Source organism: Sinohyriopsis cumingii, chromosome 4, assembly GCF_028554795.1.
Source record: "Sinohyriopsis cumingii isolate HCF-2022 chromosome 4, ASM2855479v2, whole genome shotgun sequence".
Lineage (NCBI taxonomy): Eukaryota > Metazoa > Mollusca > Bivalvia > Unionida > Unionidae > Sinohyriopsis > Sinohyriopsis cumingii.
This window is the reverse complement of record NC_142964.1, coordinates 34,860,400-34,888,324: the sequence shown is the minus strand read 5'-3', so window position 1 is coordinate 34,888,324 and position 27,925 is coordinate 34,860,400. Positions and strand designations below refer to the sequence as shown.

The window sequence follows — 27,925 nt, the reverse complement described above, 5'->3', positions numbered from 1 at the left end:
GGGCTTTGGGTTTTGTTTATCTCCTCTCCTTCTCTCCTCTCTTTACGGAGGCACCATCAGATTGGGAAATGGATGCCTTTCTACAGCAGGAGATATGGTCGCTATTAAAAACAAAAGGTGGTGGAGCTCTTGCAAAGACCACAATCCCCGAGATTTTAGTCGTGGTTGTTTCTTTTTCTCAAAACAAACAGCAAGTTGAGACCCATCATTGACTGGAGTCACCTCAATCAAGTTCAGTCTGCCTCTCCATTTGATGGGACAATTATGCTGTCAGTCTTGAGTTAACTGACACATACTTTCACATCCCTATCCACTCTGTGCCACAAAATTATTTTTTGTTTTTGCTTACTGCGACATTTTATCAATTCATAGTTTTCCATTTGCCCTCAACATCGCCCTTAAGCCTTTAACATGATCAATAGAATCTATGTTGGAGTTTGGACTGTTACCAGGAAATCCCAGTCAGTAACGCTATGCTGAGTGAGGAGACAAATAATATGACTTGGATTTCTTTGTCTTAGTAGAAAGACTGGCTTAGATTATTTTTCTCACCCAATTTTTTAGATGTAAATTAAAATAACCTTGCATCTTTGTAATTTAGTTAGCAGATTCAAAACACAGTATTGATCAGGTAATATTCTCACTCTATAAAACGGTCATCAGGTTTTGTACTCTTTGATGAAAATCTGAATATTTATCTAAGTGGAATCTGGCTATATTATGTCTGTCTTAGAAAAATTAAAAAAATGGGGAAAAAAGTAATAATTGTTGGAAGTATTGTGCGTCTTGAGCCACATGCTATTGTTTATACTGAGCATCAAGACGATTATGTTATTAAGGGCAAGTACACAAGTTCTACATGAGAAAAGAGAAACATAAAATCATTTGATATTACTACTGTATTATCACATTTTATTGATGGATGCATTATGAGATTGAAAATAAGTAATATCATTTATATTGTTTAGTTTTAACTTTCATCAGTTCTAAAACATTCTGTGGTTGGCAACAGTATGATACTGTGCAGCACAATAGGCCTGCTGGGTACAGTTCTAATGAAGTGTGTAGTGACATCAGGAAATTTCTGATTTATGTCTTTCTCGGAAATTTATATTATCTGTCCTGGAAATATAGCAAGTGTTGCTGTCACTAGTGCAATATATACTACATGGAAATCTTTTTGTGGAATAGCATGTGGACTGATGAATGAACCACAGTCATTGGTAAGTGCATGAGTTTTCAGTTGCAATTGCATTATTATATTTGTTTTAGCTGGTGTGGATTGTGAGTGTTTGACAAAGTTAAACATAACAGTTTGACGTAACACATTTCTGGTTTTTGCCAGTTTTGCAGTAGCAATTGAGAATTTGGTTTTATGTGGCCATGATGTGTATTGCCTGTGTCTGCAGCTCTATCAAATAAATAGCTCGATTTGGAGGGACTTTTGGTTGTTTTATGACTGAATTTCCTTTTGTTATGTATCTGTTTTTGTTGGATTTTATAATAACTCCATCAGGCACAGCAGAATACATCAAGGGTTTCTGTTTAAAAGTAGTTCCTAGTATGTGTGCACTATGACTGAGATGACAGGTCTGAGATAACCAGACTGAGATAGGTAAAGTAAGGTTTACAAAACATAGATTTCTCTGAAACATGTGAGCAATATGGATTACTTTGTCACCCTGTTCCAATTGACACCATCTAAACTGATTGCAGCGTACCTGGATGACTTCCTTCAAAAAGATATGGTAAGTTCTGTTCTACCCAGCAGCATGAATGAGCTCCTCTCTTTTAGATCATCCAGGCTTTCTAGTGAACTGGTAAAGGTCAGCCCTCCGCCCATACCAGAATTTTGTCCCTCTGGAGATGGAATTTTTAACTGGAATCTGGTGGGACTTAGTTTGTGTTTGCATAATCAGAATCATCAAACAGGACTTGGATTTCAGCAAGAGAGTTTTTGTAACACCTTGGTTTTATTCAATGCAGCAGCAGACTTGATCCCACTCAGAAGTCTTTAATGTGGACATTTCAAGCACAATAGCGCCCCTTTTCAAGTCCCCTTGATCAAACAGCTATGGCCACACTTGAGACTCAATCATTCCAGCATCAGTATTGCTGACCATGGGAATGCCATTAGAGAAGCCCATGCAGAAATAATAGCATGAACCAATGCCAGTTTGCTTGCTAGGGGTGCCAACCTGTTGCTGGAGGAACAGCCTTTACATATCAACATCCTAGAAATGAAGGCTGTCTTTAATGCCTTTTACTTATGAAATAAATGTACCTTTCACTTCTGAAAATATTGATTCTAAGGCAAAAATGGTCCTCATTAGGTCAGACAACTCTATGGTGGTAACCTGTCTCAGGGAGACACCAATCACCTGACCTGTGTTCTGGTTTGGCAGTTTCTATGTTGGTGTGACAATCTCCTTGTCAACATACAAATCAGACATATTCTGAGCAGATTCATTGTCTTGGCCAACACTCTGTCCAGAAGAAGTCAAGTCCTTTACTTGGAATGGTCTCTCCATCGATCAGTCATCATTGAGATTTGTGCACTATGGGGGTGTCCGATGATTGACCTCTTTGCAAAAAGATGGAATCACAGCCACCTACCTTCATCTCTCTAGTTCTAGACCCAAAAGCTTGGGCTGTGAATGCACTGTCATTCATTTGGGAGGGATTGGTGGCATTTGCCTCCCCTCCCATGGTGCTGAGATTGAATGGCATGATTATTCTTATAGCCCCTCTCAGATGAGACAAGTCCAGGGTCACCGATCTGCTGTAGCGATAAGTATGCCCAGGAAGATTCCAGCCAACCTGAATCTTTTGCAACCATGGTCACAGGCGTTCCTTCCCTACTTGGACCATCATTCTTCTACACACTTGGCTCTTATCAGGACAGCCTTAAGAGACAAAAAATTCAAACCTTTCATTGTGGAGAGAATCTCAAGAACAAGAAGGTCCTCCACTCTGAAGGTTTATGAAAGAGTGGGGCATGTTTTCAGGGCCTGGTGCCATACCAACAACATCTTTCCTCTGCGTGCCTCAAACCCTCAACTGGCCGACTTTTTTTCTCTGGTTCTTTGAAGAGAAGCAGCTTGCCCCAATCTGTATCAAAGGATACCATCCCATGATATTGAACACATTCTGTCATCATGGCAAATATGATTTTAGGCAGGATATAGACTTGTTAGATCTTTTAGACCTTTCTGTTCTCAATCAACCAAAATCCCTCACTCTGCTTCCAAATGAAAGTAATCCTGGGTTTTAACATGGCTTGATTTGAAATCATTTCAAACCTCTGACCCACACTTTGCTAAAGTCACTATAATCATACAAGTCATGTTTCCTGATAGCTTTTGGGGCCCCGAGTGGCTGAGTGGTCTAAAGCGCTCTCCTTACAGATCACTGCCATCTCACCTCTGTGTGGGTTCGAGTCTCGGATTCGGCCAATGTGGATATGTGAGAAAGCTTGCTAGTAGCTTCTCGAGGGTCAGTGGTTCTTTCTGGGGATTTCCCGGTTCTTCCTCCACCATTAATACTGGCCGCCATGTATAGCCTATCACGTGCTGAAAAATGGCATTAAACCCTACAACAACAACAACAACAATCCTGATAGCTTTAGCATCTGCATGCCCTTAATGTCAACCCAAACTCTCTTCATTTCAGGTTGGAGGGTTTGGTGGTTCTCTTGACACAACCAGGATTGACAGCACAAATAGGTTTCTGCCTGTTGGTAATCAAAGAGTCATCATTCCCTCCCACTCTTCCATAGATAGGTTGAGAACAGCAGCCATACAATATCCTGTTTGCACTCTCAAATGCTACTTGAAATGCACAGAGACAAGTTGTGGCATGCACAAATGCCTCTTCCTTCCGGTGTGACCTAGAATTATAGGTAACTGCAGTTGTATGGGAAAATATCAAAAAGTTTTTTGGATGGAAATAATCCACAGCCTTGGGAGTGCAGTATATCCATCCGACAAAACAAGTTCATATTTTCCCATACAAATCCAGTAACCTTTTTATTATATGTTCATTTTCTTATTTTACCTAAGGCTTAATTATATAAACAAAATACACCACAAGAACAAAGTAACTGAATTTATGCCGTATTCCAAACTAAATACACAAGTGCAGATTCATCATTACAGAACATTATTAATGCACACATATCTCCATCCAGATAAATTTGAACTTTGTTGTGTGCTAGACATAACTTTCAAAAGAAAATGGCACTTTGGTCTACTTAAAATTGAAATTTTGAGTTGTATTGTGAACAAATGCACATTGCAACAACTTTTCCATTTGATCTGGAATGAATAGATTTTAGTATTTTTGTAGAGTCTGCGAAATTTTGTGATTATGGACTGGATTTATCTGTGCAAAATTCTACATGAAATACATTGGATTTGAAGCAGCTAGGGAGAAGCAAGGGAGAAGCATGTTGACATCTGCAAGTGTGTTTCTGTTCTGTCATTGAATGTTTGAAATCATAATGTGGGAAAATATGAAGTGTTTCAGTTGCAATTATCAAAAAGACGCTATGGAATTTAATGTTTATTTCATTTTGAGTACAGTAAGGATTATGTAATTGCACTTGGAATATAGTCGAAATTTCAGTACAATTTCGAAATGTGTAATCAAGCTTGAGAACCCATGACATGGCTCATGTAATTCGGATTTGCAAAACTAAGAAAGTACACATTTTGAGGAAATTCAGGATGTAAAACTGTAAACATATATTTTTACATCCTTATTACCAGCTAAAGAAGACAGTTTATGCCTTGTCACTTGCATGTTATTTGTAGGTACCCAGCAATTTTATTAAATCTATCACCTGCCTAAATCCAAAACATTGTGTCAAAAATGTATCAAGAAGTTAACGTAGAATGTAGCAAAGCAGCTGGTATGTGGCAGTCCATGAAACAACTGCTTTAGTTCATTCAGAAATAAATTTAATCAACCAAAACATAAAGTGCCTACTCTGAGAGTGTACATGATTTGTTTACAAATCAAAAGTGCTGGCATCTGCATCCATTGTTTGTTTACAATAGAAAGTAGTTCCTTTATGAGTGCAGTATGAAGTGTGCATGAGTTAAATTTGGTAAAATACTGAACAATTCTGACAATGTAAAGTAAATGGAGAAAAAATGCAGATAATAACACACGATATCACCCCCTCAAGCCCTTCCTTCATAAATGAAGTGGGTTGTATGCTCAGTGTACTCTGACATCTCACCAGATCAGAGTCACCTCTGAATATTACTGCTCAGAGGCTTTAAGCTATGTCTGAGCCTCACGAATGCAGCGTTTCAATCCAAGATATAATAAAAGCTATTGGCTGGCACATAGATTTAACATAGGCAAGGCAAACCTTGAATCTGGCATGTCCCAGGTGGCAGCATAGATGGCCACTAGACCCAACTACCATATTTTCCGGCGTATAAGTCGATACTTTTTGACTTGAAAGTTCAGTCTTCGTCTTATACTCCGAATCGATTTATATATGGATTGTGTCATTGAAATTGCATCGACTTATATATGGATTACAGTATCCGGTATGCTATTGACATTGCTCTATAATCGGCATAATCGAAAACAGGTCACATAGAAGTACAAATTCATGTTAAATTACTATGTCAATAAATTGTCATAAACTAATATGACTGCATTTATATTTGTAAGTTTTGTCATTATTTATTTTGCATTCTGCATGTTTTTTCTTATTTCTCAAATATGAAATAAAAGAAAACAATTTACCGTACTGGTAAAAACTTCACCGGGCCGCATAGCACACTTACGGTCTATACTCTATAGTGTACTGTACTAATTCAAAGCATATTGTTTGTTCCTGCATTTCACAGATATGTTAAAGTATAATAAAAAGTATTTTTATTTATTTTTTGTTTGCAACTTTTGTTTTCTGTCTCCTCATTTTCTTCACATTTCTGATTTCCCTATGAATTGCCTTATTTCCCTATTGTTAGCCTCACTGAGTTTATCTCATCTGTTGAATCTTGCACTCAAGACTGGTTTCAACTGGAAGGAATAATCATAGCATGCACAGCCATGTGGCTCTTGTTGCAATGGATATCATAATTAAAACAAATATGGTTTAAACTAAACTAAAATCAGATATATTGTGAGCGCACGCGTGCTTGTGTGTGTGCGCATGAGAGAGAGAGTGAGAGATGAAAAAAATTGTCCGTGTACAAGATTGTTCTTTTATTCAGGGCGGTTTTTATTTGTAGCTTTTGCAAAGAGAAAAAAGACGGTATTTTGAGTTACCTGACGATTGTGATAATCCTATGTATTACGAGCCTACTATATTCCATTATCAATAAACACCTCTAAATCAACAATTCATTCTTGTTTTAATTACGATGTACATTGTCACAACAACCACATGGCTATGCAGTGTTATTTATATGGTAATTAAACATGCTTAGTGCTTTGGCTATAATTGAAACCAGATTGAGGGCAAGAATCTACAGAATAGGTCAAATCAGCGAGGCTGCCAGTAGGGAAATGAGGCTTTTTTTAGGGAAATGAAAATCTGTCAACATTTTATTGAAGTCATTGTCCATACAAAATTTGTTATAAGGACAAGAGATCATACCCATTACTTTGTATTCGAACTCGCCGATAAAGATAATAGTGGGGTATATCATTGAATAGATTAGTAATAAAATGTTAATTATATCCAAGTCCAAACAGAACAAACACTTAAAAAATAGTATATGTCGATTTAACAGAGTCCATGACTTTCAAACTTACGATAGAAAATGACAAGTTTGTATAAATTACGTTCGTAACTACAGGTAATAAAATGAACTACAACATGGATGTGCTTTCAGTTATAATAAAACAAGCATGGACTGTTTATTCAGCTGTGTCAATTGATAACAAAATATAGCAGTTCAGAAGTAAAATCACAAGCATGTTAGCATCGGTAATGCAATTTCACGATTGCCAGTAATATGGAATATCATACAACGATACCATCAATATTCATGCAACCGGAAGTTACTAGTAAAATACAAAGCCAAGTTATTGACCTGGCCTCGTCTTATACTCCGAATCGACTTATATATGGACGAAGGATGGAAAATTTACAAAATTGGTCATTTCGACTTATACTCCGCATCGGCTTGTAGGCCGGAAAATACGGTAGATCAATCAACACAGCCTGTTTTCTTCGCTGGATTCACCAGTGAAATTTTATAGGTAAGAAGATTTTAGTATTCATCTTAACTGTTTGTTAGAGTCACAGGTCAAGTGACCCCAGGCTGTGTTGCTTATGTGATTCGGAGAATGGGTGATGATTCACATCTGGAATCCAGTGATTCTTCTCTAGAAGGATACCTGAGGTAGAGAGTGGATGCTCAGCATCCTCTCCTCCTATTACTTATAGGTAATATGATTGGGAAAGAGAAAGCAAATTCTGAATGCTTACCCAATCACATTATTTAAAAACCCTCCTAACCATCCCACCATGTGAGTATCCTCATTAGTATCTCGCTCAGCTAAGAACAAATGACACCTGGTAGAGCCAAAGAGATGTAATGGACAAGAGTTATTGCCTTTTGTCAATTGATATAGATAGAAAAAGATGATTTTCGTCTTTTGGTTGGCCTGTATTTGTGAGTTAGCAGTGTAATATTCCTAAGGTAATGTGATTGGGTAAATATTCTTGTAGAAACATAATTAAAAAATTTCTTTTTTATCATTTATTTTAGACAAAAATGATTCACTCATCCTTTATGCACGAAAAGAAGCTCAGCAAGACCCCAGCGTGTATGTCCAAAATGAAGTTTTTATGTCACACCCTCAAGCGAAGGATTATTCCACCATATCAACCATTCCAATTCAGATTCCACAGCATAATGCTGATGGGCAGCCAGATGGAGAAGAAAATGTTTCTCAAATAGCAAACCAGTCATTGCAAGAAAACCAGTCTAGAAATTTCCACAATTCACAAAATTCTGGACAAGTGCAGTTGGTTAATCCAAACCAGTCTACCAGTCCAATAGTGTCTGTGACTCAGTTTAGATTGTCACCACCAACAGCATCTCAAGATGGTTTCACCTCAACCAGTGGGAAGTTTGTTATCAGTCAGCAACAAGTTTCAAGCACTGGGAGAAAAATGTCAACAAAAAGGAAGACACTTTTCATTTTGGCTGATCGTGTGAAAGTCAACAAAGATGATGAATTGGGAAGCGTAAGTGTCACATGGTTTTCATTTTTGTTATAGTTAACTCTATCATTTTAAGTTCAGAAAAGAAATAATGTATAATCATGTAACAGTGTGGTGAGTGGAAGGAGGAGGGAAGGAAAGGGTTACTTGTAGGCAAAATATTCTAAAAATTTGTCAGTTTTTGAAGTTGATAACCAAAGATGAGAGTGTTACAGAGAACTAATTACACCTTCCTCTCTAGCGGTGGAGGTATGTGTATATATGATTTCTTGTGTCCATCCACCTGAAACTCATCGTTCTGTCTATAACACAGTCTTGTAAGTGCAACTAATCCTGCAGTTTTTTTGTACAACTGAACAGTCAGACAAGTTAGCTTGTAGTATGGCCTTGTGTGCATTACCCATAGTCTGTTAACAATTGCTTGTTACCTCTCTGGAGACCATCATATATCTAATCAAATTAGGATTATGGACTTGTATCATCAACATCTCAGATGAAACTGATAATGAGCAAGAGCCATACATATTGTAGGTGATCATGCATTTGACTTGAGCTTGTTACCATTCTTGAAAACATATTTCTGATCTGATTTTGCTCTGACTTGAAACATAGGCTTATGTCATTAATATCTCAGAATAATTTGACAGTGAGTGAAATCCATGCCTATATTGATGAGTTAATCTTGTATCTGATTAGTTGAACTTGTTACCACTCTGGGGACTATATTTTTGATCCATTTGTGATCAAACTTGGAATGTGGGATTATATCCTGAAGCTCTCAGATGAATTTGATAATGAGCAAGATCCACAAATGTTAGTGAAGTGATCTTGCATCTGATTGGCTGAGCTTGACTCCACTCTAGACACCATATATTTGACCCAGTTCTGATTTAGCTTGGAAAATAGCCTCATATGATCAAGATATGGAAAATGTTATACAATGAGAAAGATTCATGCATATTATTGATGAGATCTGACATCAAATTTGCCAAGATTTTTTCCACTTTAAACGCTATATCTTTTGGTCTGATTTGATCAGACTTTGAACTTAAACTCTATTGTTGAGATCCTGGACAAGTTTGATAATGATCTGGATCCAAGAGGGGTTCTCGCATCTGATTATGGGCTTGTATCATGATGAGCTCAGATGATTTTATAAGTGAGATCTGTGCATATTAATGATGTAATCCTACATCTGATTGGCTGAGCTTGAGCTTATATCATGATCTCAGACAAGTATGATAAGGAATTAAAACCACGCTTAATAGTAGGATCATTTTGCAGCTGAGTGTCTCCACTCTGGCATTTGCATTTATGACCATATTTTGACCAAAGTTGTTAAATAGCCTTATATCATCAAGATGTTGAACAAGTTTATTTAGAGCAAGATCTACACATATTTATGAGATAATCTTGAATCTGATTGGCCAAGCTTGTTACAACTTTGGTGACCAAACCCTTGCTCAGACTTGATAAATAGGCTCGTATCATCATTGTCTTAGGTTGTGGATAAAACAAGAATGAGATCTAACCATATTAATGTCAGAGGTGATCTTATGTCTGATTGGCTGAGCATCTTTGGAGACTGTATTTCTCATCTGATTTAGATAAAAATTGGTAAATAGGTTTATATCAAGATATTTCTGTTTCAGCTGTGATTTAGAGCCACACATACTAATTCAGACCTATATTTTTCAAAAGAATGTTTTTCAGACTGTAGTAAAATAGGTGAATTTTACATGATATAAATATTGGAGAGAGAGAGGGGGAGTTACATGTTTTCAATACTACAGAAATTTGTTTATTGAAATGGTCAAGTGTTAAGTTAAATAAGGTAAGTGATGTTAGGCTCACTTGTTCATTGATTATAGTAAAACTTGTTTAATATTATGGTTATCATCTGACGATGCTTAGATTGACCAATCACTGTGATACCACAATTTGTGTCACTACTGTTAGACCAGTAGAGCTTTTATGAAGGCCTGTTGTCCATTATCTGATGTCCAATTTCCATCTGTCAATTAGCACAAGTTTGTTGCTACTCCTAAACTACTTTGAATGGTTGCTATAAAACTCTACACACATTCATCCTTATGTCTAGTTGCTCCTAAACAAAAATGGTGCTGCTCAGGTATCCAGTATGTTTGCCACAGCAGCCATCTTGAAAATCTTGTTATTGCTACTCCACCTAGATATCAACATGGGGTTTGCACTAAAAGTCTTCTTATGCTGTCTAGCTGATTGTAAATGAAATTGGTGACACCTAATGTGGCCGCTATGACAGTCGTCTGAACTCTTGTTTTCTCTAATACTCCTGAACCAAAAGTCATATCAACATGTGGTTTTTAACAGAATACTTCTTATGATCTCTAGTTTATCTTCAATGAAAAAGGTTCCATTTGGACATTCAATAGGGCTGCTGTTTTTTACTGCTCCTCCTGAATCAATGGTCATATTAGCAAATGGATTTCACTAAAAGACTTCTTATGATATCTAATTGCTTCAAATGAAAATGGTTCCACTTAGACATACAGTATGTCTGCCACAACAGCCATCTTGAAAATCTTGTTAATACTGCTAGTCCTAAATGGATGGCTAGATCAAAATAAGGTTTTGAGTAAAGGACTTTTTATGATGTCTAGTTGGTCGTGAATGAAAATGGTGCTGATCTGATGTCCAGTATGGCCACCACAGCAGCCATATTGAAAATCTTGTTATTGCTGCTCCTGTAAAGATTCATTTGACATTGGGTTTTGCACTAGAAGTGTTTTTATGATCCCTAGTTGGTCATAAATTATTTTATTTTGTGTTGTTTGTGCTTTCTAATGGGATGTGACTGATACATGAATTTTATAAGGTGATATATACTCAAATTCATGGATTTTTCACATTGTACAGTACTTAACGCATTATAAACTGTACTACACAAATGTAAGTTGTCGATATTCAAGTGTTTTTCAGATTTTTGTCATCATTTAATCAAAAGCACTTATTTTCACACCTGCTTGTATTACCCATGCACACACCCTGCCATCTTTGTTTGGTACATGCATCATTCTCAAGCTGACTTGGTTGGTTTAACACAGTTCAGTCTATAACACAGTCGGCTTCTATTGACCCCAACCACTATGCTATAGTGGGTTCACCCTGTGATTATGTGTGTGCGTGAGTTTGTATTTGGTGTAAACTGAGGATATTCATGAGATTACACACCAATGTACTGAGGACACTCCTCGTTTGGAAAAATAGTACAATCTTGCTTCTCCCAACTATTTTAGCTTAGAATAACATACAATCATGATTTGTAGGAAGGTTCCCATTTACACGCTTGGTACTTGTTCACGATTTTGGAGTGTATCTTTCTTCCAAAGCTGGCGATACACATGCCTGAAACCATGTCATCAATTGCCTGGTGGAAAACTTGTAGAGAGATCTCCGCTATCAAATTACACATTGCAAAAATGTATTAACTCCCTTTAGATCCAAGCATCAGATACCAACTACATGTACTTAGCTAAACTATAAGAAGATAAGCTAGTGTATATAACAGTCCTTGGTATTTTTTATTAATATTTCATGCATTTGAGACTAGTGTTGGAAAACTCACGATACATTCATACCATAAACGTCCAATACATGCAAATAAGACTACGACATGTATGAAAGAAGTACGTCAAAATGCTATTGGAAATATGCATGAATTCATTGTAGAGTTGCACCGAAATTGCTCATTATCCGACCCATCTGTAAAGTTAAAACGTCCTGTTTGTGGCAAGATTTTACACACATAAAGATATTGAAAAGATATCCCTGATATGCAAAATTTATTTTGCGATTATTAAATGAGCTATATTCACTCTTATTTCATCATTTGCCTACTTAGTATTCAAACAGGAGAGAACAGATGTGAATCAAGTGAAAAATCCCGTTACAGTGAGATCGAATTATCACTAGCCGAATTTGTAAGTTACATGCACAAAACTTCAATAAATATATAGAAAGAAAAATATATTATACAGAGGTCAAACATTTATCATCAAGATGATCAGTCCCAAAATGAAACATTTAATTACAGCAATATGTTTTTCATTATCACGCTCTGTGTCTAAACATGCAAGCAATCATAAACTGTTTAATGCATTCAGTGTTCTTTTAAATGTATATACTTGCTTCTTTTGGTGATTTGATGACTTTCTTAACATATCATGAATTATATTTGTATCAATAGTTCTGTTGTAAATGAAGTCTTATTAAAACAACATGTAACATATAAAAACAAGGCATCAATCTATATTGTTTTCCCAAATTTAAAGAGGTTTTTAACAATAGCCAAAATGCTCAGGATGTTTTACTGGACCAACTTGTATTTATAACTTAAAAGTACATTTATTTAGAGCTGCATTAGACTGTAATATTCTTACTCATTTAGTCTTTTTTCAGTCTGTTTTAAACAGAAGGTGATAAAGAAAAAAAACTGTTTAAAACTTCCAATCAGCGATACGAAGCACCTTTGTGTGGTACCTTGAATTAGTAAATGTATAATACTAAGTGATTTGGAAGGTGAACCAAGAGAGTGTTGTACCATTAAAGTATATTCTTGCTCATTCATGGCTCCAAAACAATAAAACAGGATAAACTGTTTGTAAAAAGGTGTTAGAAAATTAACCCCATCCACTAACTCTATACATACATGTACTCTCATAGAACTCTGTTCTTCACTTCTGCAATTACTGAACTTTAAAGCTATTTAGGAGGTTTCAATTCAGTTAACATAGATAAGTTGATGTTGTTGTTGTTATCAGTGTTTTAGTCTATCATTATTTTTTGTGCTGAGGTTGAGATAAAACTATACAGACTACAACAGAATTAATGTTGTATGCATCATCGATTTATTCAGCCAGAGTGATTTGAAAAATACACAATGTCTCCATGAAATACACAATATGAGTAATACAGACATTCATTCTTATTTTCAACATTACGTCTGCACATGCCCAAGAGAGAGAGAGAAAAGATTTTTATGCGTATTATGTGACGAAGATATTACTCTATTTTGTCAAAAAGCAAATAGTCATTGCCGATAAGGCAAGTTTCCTGCCATTATTGCTCAAATCCAGCCAAATAGTATTGTTACAATCCAGGGGTATTTGCTTGACCGAGCAGTGTCAAACCCTGGTTCGATTCCGCTAGAAGTCATAAGTTTACCCTAAATTTCCAAAAGACTTCTATGCAACTTCAGTTTTAAATTAGAAAGCCTGACATGTCCATTCTGTACATAAATTTTTCGCTAATCAGTGCAAGACCACAGATCTCAAAACTTACCAAATATCTATCAACTGCACATCTGCATGGTTTCTCTTCATCAACTTTCTGTACCATCAGCAGTTCATGCCGTAGAAATTATACAACTATCCCCTAACACATTAAACTATTTTTACTGCGCCACCTTAGGCCAGTCAATTCATGGTTTTAGGCACATTTTGCCAGTACAACTGTGTTACATTTGCCACCATGGCAACTTAAACGGTATATGTCGAATCCCTTATTGTTTATTCCTTTGTGTAATTTACCGGTCTCCTACCGTAAATACTGCCACTGCAGTCACACAACCAATGTACACCATTAGGTTTTAATAGGGACTATATTACTCAAGCGGACACTCATGTGGTTTTGACCTCATTTCACTAAAAGTCAACCATGGCATCATGGAAACTCTCTAACACTTCACTCCGTGACGTTTGCTCCTACTAATTGGCTAATTATTTTGGGCTATGGAATATTTTCGTCGTACGAAGTTCCAATAATGAAACAAGTAATCACACAAATCTAAGAATTCCTTAAAACGGGGCGCTATAACCAAATTCGCATACTCCAAATTTATTACAATATGATCTCCAAAGCAGTGGATTAGTCTGAAGCATGTTATGTCATGCTAAAGTCTAATTGCAGGACAATCACTCAATCAAGAAATTCATGTCAGTCAATAACAACAAGGTATATATTCAAATAATGTAATTGCCCTAGATGAAAACCTTATGGAGGTTACAGTTACTTAATACTGGTATGTGATTTGGATTTGATTTTAACTTAGCTTTAACAATCTTTTAGTCATATTGCTATGATGTATGCAGTATGGCAGTTTATACTCATGTCGAGCATTGGGGCATTACGCCACAGACTTGTAGCATTATGTCCCATGCAGTCACATTATTCTGACACCTCTTAATGCTGAGCGCTTTGTGAGGCAGCTGTTAGTACTATTTTCATGTCTTTGTTATGACTCGGCCTTGGTTCAAACCTGCAACCTCCCATATTTGAGGCAGATGCTCTAACCACTATGCCACCTGAGTGGTCGTATTGATTGTTAAGACTGGACTAGATATGCAAACATGTCCTCGTTGGTCAAAATGTATCAATGTCCACGGTCTCCATGATTTTATCAAATAGTTTGTGTCCTTAGTTTGCATGGATTTTACAGACTGTTTGTGTAAACATGTGCGTCCTTGCTTACATTACTAAATTTCATATTTCTTAGAATTGATAATACAGTTACCTCCTTGATATGTCACCATTTGCTATTAATTTACTGCCTCAAACTGTATTTCTTTTTACTCTAACATCAGCAGAACAAATGTCCTCGGTATGTGGTTCCATACGTGAGTCCTCGATATCCACTAAATACAAGAATGTGTGTGTGTGTGTATATATATATATATATATATATATATATATATATATGATCATGGTTGATTATTTATTGATGTGTAAATTTCACTTAATCTTTTTCAACTGTTAACGTTGTGAGTGATTAAGTACAGGGCTGCCACTTGGGTTTTGCAACTACCAGTACCTCATTCTGGCAAGGACACTACAAGACCAAATTTTACCAGTACAAATGCTAATCAGCCTATCTCATCAATGCATGTTTTATCACTTGCATAGAGTGGAGAAAATTTTGCTGTTAGAGTAAGAAAATGAAATGAAATGAATAAGTTTCTGACCTTTACAGGAGATGTGTTTGTAAGTTTCACAAGTCAACAACACGACACTATAGTTCATTCCACATAGCATTGTGACTTTTATCCTCAGTAAATTACCAGGTCAGCGTCAGTAAATGTAGCTAAAAGTACCTAATTCGTTTCATGAAAAATATTTAACATGAAATGGGTAAATTTACTGAGTTGCAGATTGGATAAAATTCACGTTTCTGTGTGGAACAAACTATTGTTTAATCCCATTCAAGTATTTTCACTGTCAATTACAAACTTAATCCACACACTATTAACAACTTTGCTTCAGAGTTCACTTATAAAGTGAATACTTAAGTGTTTCCAAGCACTGCATAAAATGTTTAGTTTTTTAGGCTTGGCGTGTGTGAATGCCTTTTAAGTTCAGCATGGTTAGTTCTCATGACTTAAAGTCATCTATAAATAGGAGCTGGCAGAATCTAAACCAAGCCAGTCCCCCTGCAAACAAATACATAGTTATTAATTTGTTTTGAATAAGTTTAGAGGTAATAAAAGCACCAATGGTATAAAAAATAAACTTGATATAAAAAGATTCTTTAACTCGAATGAAATTAAGCTCTGATTAACATCTTTAAAACAGACAGAGTTCTTTAATTTATATTGTTTCATCTTGAATCAAATATCATACCCTTGCACCCAATCAAAGAGATAAGCCAACTTTCCTTCTGGTGCTGTGTTGTTGTCACTTATCAAATTCTGCACGGATATGGGATTACAGGTGTATGAAAAGAATAAGTCGGCTTCTTACAGACTTTGATGTTGAGACAGTTAACATTCAAGACTTAAAACACATTTTACTGTTTGTCGTTACATGGATACCAACAGCCTCATCTTTTTCTGGTACAGTGGCAAATTTTATTGGTAAAAACTGGAATATATTAACAGTGTGATGGAACATATTTAGGTTACAGTTGGTACACCATGGTCATATAATCCTTATAATTCCAGTTTACTTCCTTTCTTTCATCATATCAACAGATTTCATCAACATAGTATTCAGTTTTAGGTAGCTCAAAGTTTTCTTTGAATCTGCCTCTTCACTGAACAGAATAAATAGCTCCATCTTTGTTAGCCATGAGCCATTTATTCTTTTTATTGTAATATAGGGTAGAGTGGGTCATGCCAGTGTTCTAAGGAGCTTGTTATGATAATTTTTTTAATGAAATTTGTTTTGGTATATGTTGTTTAATCCAGGCTATTTGTTTTTTCTTAACAGTATGCTTGTATATGGCATACGTTATTATAGCAGGCATTGTTCTTGCTTTCTAAGTATTTTGATCGTTCAAAATCAAACTTGTGTCAATTTTACAAAACCAAACTTGTGTCAATTTTATGTGACCCTGATCTTTAGTTATAGCTGGTGGAACACATTGTCGAAGCAAAAGGCAACAATTTTTTAAGTTTGGCTTGTTAAACCTGCCCATATGCTTTCTTTGGCGAAAGTAGTGAATGTTGGAGTACAGGACTCATGACTACGTAATTTCATTGTTTTAATTTCTAATGGGTGATTTGAACTAGGGGGTTGCAAAATTTGTTTGGAAATCATGACGGTGGGTGGGTGGGTGGGGCTTGTTCATATGATTTAAGGAGTTTGTATAGATAAAGCATAAAATTACCTGGAAACTAGTCTGCAGACTTATGTATGAAAAATTCTTGATCAGTATCATGTGACCATTTTTATCCAATCAGGTTGAAGAAAATTCTGTCACTTCATAACAATTGGAATTATATATATATATATATATATATATATATATATATATATATATATATATATATATATCAAATTAGGCCTTTGGAATCTCTTGTTTGTACCAGACATGTCCAATGGTATTGATATTGATATTTTGACTGGAAGATGTTCAAGTTGGACATTGACATCTATGAATGTAAATCTTGCTCTTTTTCATATATATAACTCACAACTATAAAATTTAATAATTTTAAACTCGTTATCTGACATACAAACATTGAAAAGGGGGCCCAAGTGACCTAGTGGTCTAAAGCGCTCACTGTTAATGACCACTGCCATCTCACTGCTATCTTCGTGGGTTCGAGTCTCGGGCTTGACCTATGTGGGTACATGAGAAAGCTTGCCAGTAGCTTCTCATGGGTTGTTGGTTCTTTCTGGGGGGTTTCTGGGTTCTTCCTTTGCCATTTGAAACTGGCAGCAGTGTATAGCTTATCTTGTGCTGAAAAATGGCATTAAACCCTACAACAACAACAACAACAACAACATTGAATAGCAAATTTTTGTATGACAGGTGTCAGACTGTCTTGAGCATTGGTCATCATTATTGTTTAATCCTGGCTTTGCACATCAAGAAAACATATACAGTGTTGCACCAGATTGATTACATCTATACTGCTGTACATACTGTCAAACATCAAATGGAATCTTCACTTTATATTGTTGGCATTTTTGTAACAATCAATACTTTTGTTGCTTTGTTTCAAATTAAAGTAATAAGACAATAACCACATTAACCAAGTTTTGCTAATTGATTGTGCATACTACAAACAGCCATTCAAGTATGTTTATTAGAGTAAATCTCCACCGTTTAAGTACTTAAAAGATAATAAGATCAGAGGACAATTAGAATGATAGATGATCAGAATCAGAACATTTTAAACAAACAGGCAGCATGCTTGAATAACAAATAGTTAGGCCAGTTATCGCAGATGAGGTAAACCAAACATCAGATACAATGTTCTGTTAGTTATGTCAAAGCAGAAAAAAAAAATTCAATCAGGTTCAGTTGTTCCCAAACTTTTTGGGGCCACTGCCCCCTTGGTTATCCTCAGCAGCCCCTATTTACCCCATAAAAAGCATTATTCATCATTAGTGTCCCTCCTCAGTAATCCCACTGCCACTCAGGGGGCAGTATTGCCCACTTTGGGAACCATCTGGTCTAGTTGATTAAAATTTCATAAAGCCAGTTCTTGCTAGTCATGAAGGCTGTAAAAACAGGTACATTTGTTGCAAGATACAATTGTTGTAGAACTCCTGTTAAAATGTTTGACAAAGCGTCCATCTTGTCAGATGAAGCTATGACAACACTATTCTGAAATACCTCTTTTCCAAAATGATTAGTACCAGTCCCATCAGAGTTCTGTCAGCTTAATGAGTTTATTTATGGGAAATTATTTTTGATATTGTTAGAGAGAAGATATAAAGTCTCCAAGTGAGCAGTAAAACAGTAATGGTGTATGCAGTGTAACTTTAGTTGAAGACTGCATACATTGACCAATGGTTCAGGTCATTAAAATCCATTGGTCATTAAAGAGTTTATCATGCCATACTGGTTTTAAAAATAGGGCTGATATATAATCAGTTTTTATATTTCAGTTCATATTCATAAAATCATACTGGAGCATTTTTAAGTCAGATACTTGCGTACAATAGTGCATGTATTTGGATGAATTAATATAATTCTTTGTCAATAAAGAAGAGAAAGTAATGTTCATGTACATTTCTTCCCTGATAACTCTTGAGTGGCAGGGTCCATAAACATGTACCATTACATGGGCAAGGGCACAAGATAGTGAGGGTGGTACAAATTTTGGTAAACAATTGCGGAAAATGGGTATTGGGTTTTACATCTTTAATTTATACATGAAAATTATGATCTACATTGTTCTACACAAATATTTATCTAATGGATTTAAACATTTAAAGATATTAGATCAAAAGAAGTAGCCAATCAAAGTCAATTATTGAATTTAGACTTGAAATACATAGATCAAGCTGACATGCAGTATTCACAAATTAATGTATCTATTAAGTTGGTGTTGCTTCCCTTTTAAGGAGAGGACCCATGTATCTATTACGAGCAAACATGAATGAACCACCAGTCAAATCCAATGATATGTTTGCGTTGGTTAATTCCTCAGGACCGCTCCGGTGGCCTAGTGGTTAGAGCATCCACCTCAGATGCAGGAGGTCGTGGGTTCGATCTCCGGCTGAGTCATACCAGAGACTTAAAAAATGGTACTAACAGCCTCGCTTGGCATTCAGCATTAAGAGGTTAGTGTTAGGACTGGTCGGCCTGGTGTCAGGATAATGTGTAAAAACCTTAATTTCAATTGATGAGACCTTTTCTCAGTTGGTATTTACTTCAAAGTGTTGCTGCCAGTAGGCATTTATTAACATTTTCATTTTTCAGTATTTTGGCACATATTGTCATTTATTGAGATAAGTTTTTTAAAAAAAACATTTTGTCTAGAAATGTGATTTCTTATAAAAGTGTATAAATTTCATGATATCAAAACCAAATCTAAATCTAGTAACTGCCATTTACAGTAATAAAACTGCAGATTTTTTGACATTAGCATGTGGGGTTTCTTCATTGGGGGGTCTATGACATAAGGAACAACCTACATCTTAAAGCAAAATTGACAGTTATACAGTGGAGAAATTACTGCACCTGCAAACTATTGCCTGATGTGATAAAATATTAATGACTGGAATTTAGAATTAATGATCACAAGTACTCTGAGGAAACTGATGCATTTACAAACAGCATCAGTCCATATCTGTATGCTCTTTGGTAAAATGAAGTAACAATTTATGGGTGTGTAAGGAACACACCAGACTTTTTGCCCTAGGTGCAGTGGACAACTAGATGTTCTAGTACCCATGGCTACAGGCAATAGAATTTTTCTTTGTCTCGATACCTCAAGGCAGATATTTTGGTCTGTTCCTTGCAAAGTGATGAAATATTTTGGTCTGTTCCCAGCATGGTGATGTAATAACCTTATTTTTTCTCAGGGCAGAATTTGGTCCTATATTTTTTACAGCAATGTTGCCTTGCATTGTGAAAACTGATGTCCCTACGGATGTGTCAGAAAAATAACTGAAATAAAGAATGAGGTAGAATGGAGCTCAAGGCAACAGTGATATTAAATTAAAATAGAATGGATTTGTTTTTGTTCAATTTCTGTATTTAAAAAAAGGCGTGATGTTGCAAGTATTGTAATATTCTAACCAGACCTTGATACTCAAGTTAACTTAGTAATTAAACTTTGTCAGTCTCAATACACAATCTTCTCAACTAATAATTTGTAATTTACAGGGTAAATTTGGAAAAGTGTGTTCAGGAAACATGGATGGGAAGGAAAAAGTTGCCATCAAGCTATTTAAAGGGATGCCAGATACTGTCCAGAGTTCAGTTGCAAAAGAGGCAGAGGTTATGTCTGGATTAACTCATGAGAATATTGTACGATTTTACGGGTTTTGTTTGAAAGGTATGAAGAATTTCACCTTTTTCTTCCTCTAGATATCCAACATATTAATATTGTGAAAATATCCAGGTGAAAATTTGTTTTGTAGCAATTGTAGATGAAATTTAATTTTGTTTTTTTAAAAGGAAGATGATCAAAAGATTATTGAAGAAAATGACTTTACGTTTCTAAAGGGAAGTACTGTGTATCAGCAATTATCTTGCAGGCTAGAGAAGAATTCTGTTAATTTTTTATTATGAAAGGAACATTTTATGATCAGGATCTCTCTGTTCCAACTGCAAAGAATTTCCATTGCCATCAGGTGAACAACATGACAGTAACAAAGTTTTCATTGTCTGGCATTCCCAGTGTGCCAGCCATATTCTCTGTTAAACAAATTTCAGCTAACCACATCACCATAATAGACCTTTCTAGCAGGAAGTTCTTCCATATTTACCTCCACCTGCCACATTTAGGCTACTGATTGCATATGTGCCTGTCTGAAGAAGACTAAATTAAAAAAATAAGGCAACACTGCAAACATTTCTGCATTCCATTATTACAACTAATTTTATTTTCATTTCAAATATGTACTCTAAAACACCATAATCAAATTTTAAACAAATTGACTTAAATTATAACTCTTACGTTCACTAATATATCTTTGTTGTATTGTCTGAAAAGTCGATGTGCAGGAAAATTCAGAAATAACCCGATTATCTTATTAATTTAATTTTTTAAACAAGCTTTCATAGTTTTGCTTACTGAGGAATTATTATTATTATGAAATATGGGCCCAAACACAAGATTGAAATGACAAAATTTTCAGAATATCACCCATTTGAAACATGTGATAGTTTAATTTTTACATCATCATATATCACCACATACTAGACAAAAATCATATGTAGGACATTATGAATAATTTTCATCTTTTCTTCAGATTTGAAAGAAAAATTATACTTATTACAAAACAGTATTATTAAAAGAAATACTTGAAAATAGAGACTAAATTATGTGATTTTATCATGCAAGTAATTTTAGGGAATATCATTTTTCTTTCATGCTGTTTATGATGACGGTAAAAAAAAATCATCTTTACAATTACATGTACTATATGGATTTAATAAAAGCTTGAAAGGAAGGTGTTGAGGTCACAAGCAGTTTCGTCATCTTTAGATCTGTTATATTTCTCAATTTTTAATTTTCATGTTGTAGACACTTCACCATATACTGAACATCAGTGTTTAGATTAAAGATTAGATTAACAATTTTTCAGTCATCGTTATGATGTCTGCAGTGTGGCAGTTTATAGTTATGTCTATCACTGGGGCATCATGCTGCAGACATGTAGCATGATGTCCCACCCATTTACATTATCCTGACATGAGGCTGACCAGTCATAACACTGACCTCTTAATGCTGAGTGCCTAGCGAGGCAGCTGTTAGTACCACATTTGTAAGTCTTTGGTATGACTCGGCCAGGGTTTGAACCCATGATGTCCCGCTTCCAAGGCAGATGCTCTAACCACAAAGCCACCATTAACAACGTGAATACCTCTGTATTTAAACAATTGAAATAATTTTTTCCTCCATTGATTAAATAGAAACTGTAAAGGCAGGGGTGATAATAGTGCTTACCTATTCTGTAGACAAACATTAAACACTGAAGCAGCTGTTTGTTCTGGATGGAACAGCAGAACAAAAAGTGGACTCATGAGATACAGTGTAGTAGTACTGAAGTTTATACAGTACAAGGCAAGATATAACGTTTCACAAAACCTATTTGTAATTGGTCTCATCAAGTTTCTATTTGCAGATTTGTAACTAGTGATGTCTTATCTCCGTGCTTAATCATTGGGCATGTTGGGATAGCCCCATCTGTCCATCCATCACTCTGTTTGTGCATCTGTCTTTAACTCAATCTCCTCTTAAACCACTGGATGGATATTCACCAGACTTGATTAATACATTGCTCACATTTTGACTGCTAAAGAGGATGTTCGCTGGGAATGGTTCAGGTGCTTGTAGAGAGGAACAATTCCCTGGGAGGGGTTCAAGGGTCAGTAGATAAAGGTACTTCACCAAGAATGATTCAGTTGCTGATAGCCAAAGATTGAATTTGTGATGACATTTTATAAATACTGTTTGACTAAACATGATATATGTGCTCCACCAGGAGGACAGAAACATATGTAATAGATTTGGAGTTATCTCCCTTGGTCATGGTTGTGAGGCAGTGGGGTTAGAGGTGGATATATTTTAATAAAATGCATGGGAATTTGCCATGGCAAACCATGAAATTATTGCTCTAGTTTACTTTTTTTCTTGAGATTTATTTCCTGTGAGCTTATTGGATGACCCTGCAACCAGCATGCACTGTCTGTTTTGTCTTATATATCATCCATCAGCATTTGTCATTGTTGGCTTCTTATGAAAAGCTAATTGAGGACTTCTCCGGTGGGCTAAGTGGTTAGAGCATAAACCTCAGATGTGGAAGGTCGTGGGTTTGAAACCCAGTCAAGTCATACCAAAGACTTTTAAAAATAGTACTAGCAGTTGCCTCACTTGGTGCTCAGCATTAAGCGGTTAGTGTTAGGACTGGTCGGCCCGGTGTCAGAATAATGTGACTGGGTGGGACATCATGCTACATGTCTGCAGCATGATGCCCCAGTGATAGACATAGCTATAAACTGCCACACTGCAGATATCATAGCGATGACTGAAAAATTGTTAATCAAATCTTTAATCTAAACACTGATGTAGTAAGTGTCAGAAGTGCAAGGTTAGTGAGGACAATCATGAATCTTGTCTCACCTGTACAAAATGTACTTCTGCAACACCATGTAATGTTTGTGCCTCTTGGTAGGGGGCATGGTCTTCTCTCCTTTGAAAGAATGTGAAGGTAAATACCCTTAGGGCTTTGTTAAATCTTGTTGATAAATGACATTCTTTTATGTTCATCACTGCTGAGGCTTCATCACTCTTTGGCTTTATAGTCATTACCATTGGGCTCCCCCACTGTTGTTTGGGGGTCATCTATAGGATACACAGAAGCATGTAGCACAAGATGTGCCATTTTCAGTTCTACATACATTCCCCTCCACCTTTTCATCCCCAACATACATAAAGACATAAATAAATTTGGCTTCTCTCAGGTAAATACTTGAAGAAAAAGAAATTTAGCTTGATCCCATGGATGACTCTTGGCCTAATGCAGGTTGATCCCAGCCTTACCATATCCCTTATTCTAATATTCTACTGACCTGGGGTGATAAGGTGGCTTGATTACAGCCTTACTACCCCTTATTCTAATATTCTACGGATCCCAGCAGTAGGCCCAACTCTATATGTAAACTATCCCAGAGCCTAAACAGCAAGGGTGATCCCCAATTATGAAATTGATTGAAAGTCAAGATGAAATTAAGGCATGCAGCAGGTAATAAATTAGTAGGTGAAAGAGCATCAAAATTGTGAGTAAAACAGATGACAAACAACTTTGGTAGTTTGGAAAAATAGCAAGTGAGAGCCCTCAAGAGGATAGAAATATGTGGGCTTTTAAATGGTATGGCCTGAAAAGTAGCACAAGGATGAATGTAAAAAATAAACATAAAATGAAAAAATCCAACCAGTCCTGTGAGGATGATCAAATGAGCATGGGTTTCAAACACAGCTGCAGTCATGACAAAAAAAGCTATACACTAATGTACAGGCAAATAAAAGAAGAAAAAAAACCCCAGACCCAAGCAAGAGAATGGAAAGTTACAAGGGCCAGTAGTTGGAACATAATAAACTCCAGCTAGGAATAAAGCCATTGTTGAAATTATTGTTAAGGCCAATTGGCAGTCCTATGAATACATAAGCAATTGTGCATTTTAAATTGGGCATGGGTCCACAATGTATTGGATCAACAGGATGAAGACCTTCTTGCTAGAGACTGAATCAAGTGATCTTCAGCATCAGCAATGGCTGCTGTCATGGCTGCCCCTGTATAGAATAAATATCCATAATATCTATGATGCTGACATCTGAGGTGAATTAATATTTCTCCAAGATGTGACAGATACAGGTCCCTCTTGCAAAGGCATCCTAAGAAATTCACAAGGAGCAGAGCACTGGAAACTGTCCTCACTCCAGGTACTGTTCCATTCAAGAAACTGGGTACACATGATCATTTCAGTAAACTGGAATGTGTACTCACAATTAAAGAGGATCTGCTTTGGAAAACAACAGGTCCTGGAAAAGAGTAAACCAGTCAGCAGAATATGTCACTCCTCTTAGCTGCAACCAGTCACATTTAGGGCAGATGGGATTTGTTGGTGAACTTACCACAATGCAAAATGTTGAATAAACAACCAGACACATACATTTCATTGTAAGGTCTAAAAAGGGTGAAAAATCACCAGAATCTAACACACTGCAATGTCACAGAAAAATTCTAAATGTAATGGGAAGTCTTGGCCTTGGTTTTTTTAACCGAGTTCTTTTAATTCCCCAAAGAATATACTGAAATCTGTAATTTGCATGGAGTTACTGAATTCAGCCAGCAGATAGTAATGTTGAATCCCAGCCAATTACAGCTTTATTATGATCCTTTGCAGTTGTGAAACACAGCAATAAGTAACAAAATATATAGTGCTTTTTCAGTAATGGAGGGAAAAAGTATTATGCAGATTTGTGATAACACCAAACATAGTTAGAAAATTCAGCAGGAATTGTAACAAAGTTCTGCATGTGTGCCTGGCAAAAGGAGATACAGAAGATGTGCAAGAACAATTCACCTCTCTTCTAAAACCAGTGTATGCTTGGAAACTGGTGTCAGCCTGTTGGGCCAACATCCACTAGTGGTACTAACTGCCTGAATTTGCCCATCAGAAAACATGAAAGAGTGTCAGCAATCAAGTTTGTATCAAGTGGAATATGCTGGACCTGTAGAAAAAGCTTGCATCTAGCTGCACACCAAATCATCTGTCAGCAAATTTCATGATCAGTGGAATCTTAGAGTGATTGATCTTTATTTGTTATATCAACAGTAGCTGAACCATGACAGTTAACTATAATCTTTTTCCAAGTCCATTCCAGCCCTGACAATACAGCTGCAACAACAATAGAGTACAATTCACACAAATTGAATTTGAAGAACAAAATGGGATAAAATCTAGTGGTCAGTTCCTTGAATCCATTTCTCGTTATAATAGCCACCAAATCAATGTAGAATTGCATATCTGCTGCTGGAGTAATTTTATTTTTCATAAAGAAGGAAATTTCATTCTAGACTTGAAGAAATTTGGACCACATTTATAAGTCAGAATGATATTCAGGTGTTAGTTTGACATGATGATGAAGAATTTTCACAGTAGTGGATAATACTATTAGGTAAGAGATGCAAGCTCTTCCAAGATAATTCACTCTACAAGCAAAGTTTACATGTCCTAAATGGCTTTGCAGTTCATGTTGCGTGCAAAATTTCCTACATGGCAGATGACTGTAAAATGTCTGCTATGCTTGATATATTTTTTAAAGGAAAAATAGCCTCCATCTTGATTGTGGCCAGTGATATATCCAGGTATTTCAGAATGCTGGCAGGACCCCAGTCATAGCCAGAGATAATGGAACTCCCAGTTTATTTAACACCAAAGTCCAGTATGCCATCAGTCTATCAATCTTCAGGTGGGTCTTTTGTGTGAAAATCATTCAACAGATGCATGACAAACTCCATGTCATAATTGTTTTGTAGGATTCAACACCTGGCCTTGAAGAAGAGATCAGATATTTTTGGACTAGATTTGCTGCCAAAGATAAATCGTGTGAAAAAAATAATACTTGTTGTTCCACTTAGCTCGATAATAAGGCCAAATTGATTGTTTGATGGGCATTGATTAATTTAATTTGATTAATTTAAGAGCATCTTTGATGTCTATCTTGCAAAGCCAGCTATCTCTCACCAGTTTTTGTGTAATATTAATAGCATGAAGGGGGTCACACATAACAGAGTATTTTCCTCTATGTTGGCATGCAAATCATTGTCCTGATTCACTTTGCAATAACTGTGTATTTACTTCAGATTATGTATGTGCTGAAATCAAGTTTTTGCATTCAAAAGAAACTGAAGTTAAACCTTAACTTTAATCAAACCACAGCTGGAAACCAAGTTACAGGTAACTAATAAATTCTTCTCTCCTGGTGAATTTTTAGCTTAAGGAGCAATTGGTCAACATTGTAAAGTCCCTTCGTGGTCACTTAGTTATGTCTGTTCGCTGAATCAGCAAGTTTTTTGAAGTCTTGAGCACTTTTTATGAATCACCCATTTTACAGTGTAAGAAAACGATATCATGCAAATTTCTATAATGAGTCAGTGGGCAAACCTTAATTTTGTTGAAGTTATTACAGATTCCTCGACCATGGTTTTAGATTCTTTTTTTTTCTTCTAATATGTCAAAGTGTCTGAGCTTTCCAAGTTGGTGGGACCAAATTTTTGTTTTATGCAAAAGGGTAGGACAAAATATAGATAGTTGGAGCATGTAACTTGTTACACAGTAAACAGGTATTTGCCCAATAATTTGCAAACATACCACACAACAAAGTGTTGTTTCTTAGATACCAATCACTTTTGAATTGTCATAGCAACGTTAGTCTGCTGCTTGTGCTGAAAACATCTTGTAATACTCATAAAAATCTAGTCCTGTGTACCTTGATGCCATATCAATAACATCTTATTTATAAAGAGGATGAGCATCACTTATTATCTTATTGTATAAGGCAAATGTGTGAAGAAGCTGGGTCAAGGCCAGAAAGTTATTTAACCTGAGTCTCGTCAATCTTTAGAAGTAATGGTGGCAGTATAATATGGTGTGAAAAGAGCTGCTAAATGTACATTTTTGCCTTCCCGAATTTGACAAAGTAAATTAGGGTGTACTGTTTCTAAGCAGACTTTGACCAAGTTTGATAGTTATAGGTTACTGCATTTGTATGGGAAAATATGAACAAGTTCTTTGGATGGAAATACTGCACGATCTTGGGAGTGCAGTATATCCATCCGACAAAACGAGTTCATATTTTCCCATACAAATGCAGTAACCTTTTTATTATATGTTATATGCTCATTTTTTTATTCTACCTAAGGCTTAATTATGTAAATAAAAATACACTACACAAAACAAAGTTACTGAATGTATGCCAAATTCCAAACTAAATACACAAGAACAGATTCATCATTACACAACAACAACAGTGTTAATGCGCACATAACTATGCCCAAATAAATTTGAACTTGGTCACACGCTAAACAGAACTTTCAAAAGAAAATGGCGTTTTGGTCTACTTGAAATTGAAATTTGGAGTCATATTGTGACAAATGCGCATTGCAACAACTTTTCTGTTTGATCTGGAATGAATAGATTTAGGAATTTTTTGTTGTTTCTATGAAATTTTGTGATTCTGGGCTGGATTAATGTGCCAATTCTAAATGAAG

The 27,925-nt window shown here is 35.9% G+C and overlaps 1 protein-coding gene across 1 annotated transcript in view; it reads left to right on the top strand.

Moving 5' to 3' along the window:
- Positions 1-27,925, top strand: part of LOC149800920 (tyrosine-protein kinase JAK2-like) — a 171,770-nt gene that overhangs the window by 91,543 nt on the left and 52,302 nt on the right. Inside the window, exons 14-15 of the mRNA XM_089956754.1 lie at positions 7,746-8,227; positions 20,307-20,478. Of these exons, the coding sequence (XP_089812880.1) occupies positions 7,746-8,227; positions 20,307-20,478 (654 nt within the window). The remainder of the gene's footprint in view (positions 1-7,745; positions 8,228-20,306; positions 20,479-27,925) is intronic.